Source organism: Buceros rhinoceros, unplaced genomic scaffold, assembly GCF_000710305.1.
Source record: "Buceros rhinoceros silvestris isolate BGI_N320 unplaced genomic scaffold, ASM71030v1 scaffold21028, whole genome shotgun sequence".
NCBI classification, from domain to species: domain Eukaryota; kingdom Metazoa; phylum Chordata; class Aves; order Bucerotiformes; family Bucerotidae; genus Buceros; species Buceros rhinoceros.
This window is the reverse complement of record NW_010426602.1, coordinates 4542-8109: the sequence shown is the minus strand read 5'-3', so window position 1 is coordinate 8109 and position 3568 is coordinate 4542. Positions and strand designations below refer to the sequence as shown.

The window sequence follows — 3568 nt, the reverse complement described above, 5'->3', positions numbered from 1 at the left end:
GCCCCAACCGCTCCCCCCAGCCCCAGGCTGGGAGCGATGTCTCTGGGGGGAGGCAGTGGTACGGGGCAGGATGCGGGCTGACAGTGGGGCTGGGGTGGGAGGGGAAGAGGCCAGGGGAAGGGAGCGATGGTCTGTGCGCTCGCTCGGAGGAAGTGTGAGCTCCGCTGCCTGCCACGGGCCAGACGCGCCTGGTGCTGCCAGCAGCTGGGCAAGGTGCATCCGCGGCACCGACATGGTAGGTCCTGCTCCTTTCCTTGGGGATGAGTTGAGATCTGCCTGGAAAAGGGCGTTAGGGGAGGGCAGGGCACCTGCCACGGGCGAGACGCGCCTGGTGCGGCCAGCAGCTGGGCAAGGTGCATCCGCGGCACCGACATGGTAGGTCCTGCTCCTTTCCTTGGGGATGAGTTGAGATCTGCCTGGAAAAGGGCGTTAGGGGAGGGCAGGGCTGCGGGGAACTGCCAGGAACCAGTGCTGCTGCCGAGACCCAGCGTGTTCCAGAGAGACCTTGCCCCGGGCAGCGAGGCCACGCCAGGCACACCGGGCACGGCCACTGCCGAGACAGGTGCCAGCCCTGGGTGGTTGGGGAGGGGTGGAGTGGGGGGCATGGGGCATGCCCTGGATTTAGGGGCTCCCCAGGAGTGACCTGCGCTGCTGGCATGGCATCCCCCCCGCCCAGCTACGCTGTGGGCACAGCCTCCCCAAAGTGCCTCCCTGCAGGGGCCCTTGTACCTGCGGCAGAGCCGTACCTGGCCGGTGGCATCACACGTGTCTGCGTGCAAGCTGGCACGAGCAGGGTGCCCTCGTGTCTACCAGGACCGCCTGGCAGCGGCATTGGTGCACGGCAGGGTGCATGGGCGCCTGTGGGACATGGATGTTCACACCTTCCTCCCTGACACACAGGGCACTGCTGCGGGACTGCTGCCGGCCGAGAGGACGTGGGGTCTGGGCTCTCACAGCATCTGCTACCTGGGCATCGCTGCCATCGCTTGGGGTAAGCTGCCGGCTGCCTGCTTGGTCGGCCCAGTGTGACCCTGATGACGAGGAGCCTGCAGGTCCAGGGAACTGGGGAAGGGCAGCAATGTGACTCTGGGGGCTCATCAGTCATCCCCACGGCTGCCAGCCCCAGGGCTAGATCCGTCTGGGCTGGGAGGGGGGTCTGGCATCTGCCTCCAGCCAGACCCCTCACAGGACTGTGCTCCCCCAGGAAGGGCCAGGCCATGCACAGGTCCCTGCAGGGTATCCAGGTCTCCAAATGCAGCACCGCAGCTGGTACATTGTACCGTGAAATGGAGAAAAGCGGCGGCAGCTGCAGCTCTACCCCCTGCCTACGTCGGTGCCCTCGCTGTGGAGCTGGGCATGGAACATAGCCACAGCACCCACAGGTGTGAGGGTTAGGGGCAGCACGCCGAGTTAAAGCTGCTAACCAAGATCAGGAGAAGAAATCAGATAGAAAGTAATTTGAGTTTGCTGCCTATAGGATATTTTCTTCACACGTTGGTTTTGCACAGAGGAAAACATGTCGGTGCCTGCTCTATCCCTAGAGATCCTCCATCAGCTGGGTTATTTTCCAAAAGACCTCTGGTGACTGAGCTAAGGAACAGAGGCAAATGCAGATACGTCAGAAGGAGGCTGAGGCTTAGCTCTGAGGGGAAATCAAAAATGCAAAGGCACCCCGAGTGTGATGGGTGCTGAGCACCATCCTGGGCGGGAGCATCGGGGGCTGCCAGGGGTCAAAACGCAAGCAAACAGCACCCACCTGGGGTTCAGCTGCAGAAGGGGCAGGGAGAGGTAACATGAGGCTGAGGAGAGGGAAGGGGTGGGGGGATGAGCTGTGCTACAGTGAGGGTGTTACTGGTGGAAAGCAGCAGGCGAGCATGTGGAAGATGGGCGTGTAGCACATGGGCTGTCTTGGTCCTTGGTTTGGGGAGAGGGGGTGTGAGGGTAGCAGGGTGGCTGCCCTGAGTCGTGCTGGGGAGGCAGTGAGGGCCAGGAGGTGGGTGGTGGGAGTTGAGGGTGGGGCAGGCTCCTAGGAGATACCCTGAGCTTCTCTCCTGTAGCCCGAAGTCCCAAGGGATGAAAAGGAGGGCTGTTGTTGAAGGGCGCATTTTCCTCAGCTTCAGTTTTGTTGAATAAAGTGGATAGTTTGCCCTTTCACAAGGGAAAACAGACAAATTATGGAAATTTTGCTTAGCAAAATGTGTGATTATTGACCAAACCAAGCCCCAATTAGACTTGGGAAGCCCTAGATTTGCATCTAACCTGCAATATCCAGACCTTCTCCTGCATGACCAGTGTGGTATGCTCCCCCGAGACGCAGGGTACCCCAGGCTGGTTGTTTGGAGCAAACTTTGATCCCCATCTGACTTTGTGCACAGGTGGAGATAGGATGCCCATATAATTTTCTGCAGTGGTAAAGATACCTGCTTCTGGGAAGGAGGGAGAAAGGGGTTTTTTGTCGGTTTTGGGTTTGTTGTTTTTTTTTTTTTTTTGTGGCTAATCCTCTTTGATTGCATCAGTGGTAAAGATTCCTGCTTCTGGGAAGGAGGGAGAAAGGGTTTTTTTGTTGTTTTTGGGTTTGTTGGTTTTTTTTTTTTGTGGCTAATCCTCTTTGATTGCATCAAGTTGTGGTGTGAAATGCGGTAAATAAGAGCAGGGTTTCACCAAAGTGCCCTTCGCTTCTGGGTGTGGTTCCTGTTGATGTCTGGCCTTGCCCTGCCTGGTGGGCATAACCGGGAGGTGAACCCGACTTTTGCAAGATGTTGTTTTGCAATACTGAATTTTACAAGACGACTCGGACCATCTCTGGCTCATATGAGCAGCTTGGGATCCAAATGTTCTTGGGGGTCAGGCTCTGCCCTGCTCCAAGCTGACTCTCGCGTAGAAGCATAAAGAAAGAAAACCAAAGGGGTACAATTCTGCGCTCATGTACCACGTTTAAGGAACGATGTGGATATTGAGTTTTCCCCTTTGGGAAACCTTCGCGGGCAGGGGAGTGAGGCTGGGCTTTCACCCCTTGTGCTGGAGGACGGGTTGGCATCACCACTTGGGGCTCTTCTGCCACACGTGCTCTGCCCGCCCCCTCCCATGCTGCCCTGTGTCTCAGCCTTCACCCTGTTTTCCCCCACCATCCTCATCCCTGCGCCGTCCCCCTCTGTCCCACCTCAGCTCCTTCTGCCAGGCCTGATCCACCCAGGTCTCCATGTACCTTCAGAGCCCCATTCTCACCCCCACTTGTCCCTTCATGCTGTCTCCTCACCCAGCTGGATGTTGGTATCTCTTAGCTCTGATGCCAGTCCCAGCCCACACTCATGTCCCGAGGGAACCCATCCTCAGCCTGTCTCCTGTTCTTCCTGCATCGATCCAGAGCCTCATCCTCTCTCACAGGCATGGTGACACGGGTGGAGGTGAGTGCCTGGACGTACCACTACAGTGACCAAGGAGACTACACGTGGGAGCAGGCCAGGAACTACTGCCAGACCTTCTTCACCGACCTGGTGGCGATCCAGAACAAGCAGGAGATTGAGTACCTCAACAAGACCCTGCCACTCCACAGCCGCTACTACTGGAT

General features: G+C 58.0%; 1 protein-coding gene across 1 annotated transcript in view; it reads left to right on the top strand.

Moving 5' to 3' along the window:
* Positions 1 to 3386: 3386 nt before the first annotated feature.
* Positions 3387 to 3568, top strand: part of LOC104498231 (P-selectin-like) — a gene marked incomplete at its 3' end in the record, with an annotated part of 4601 nt that continues 4419 nt past the window's right edge. Inside the window, exon 1 of the mRNA XM_010141586.1 lies at positions 3387 to 3566. Within this exon, the coding sequence (XP_010139888.1) occupies positions 3387 to 3566 (180 nt within the window). The remainder of the gene's footprint in view (positions 3567 to 3568) is intronic.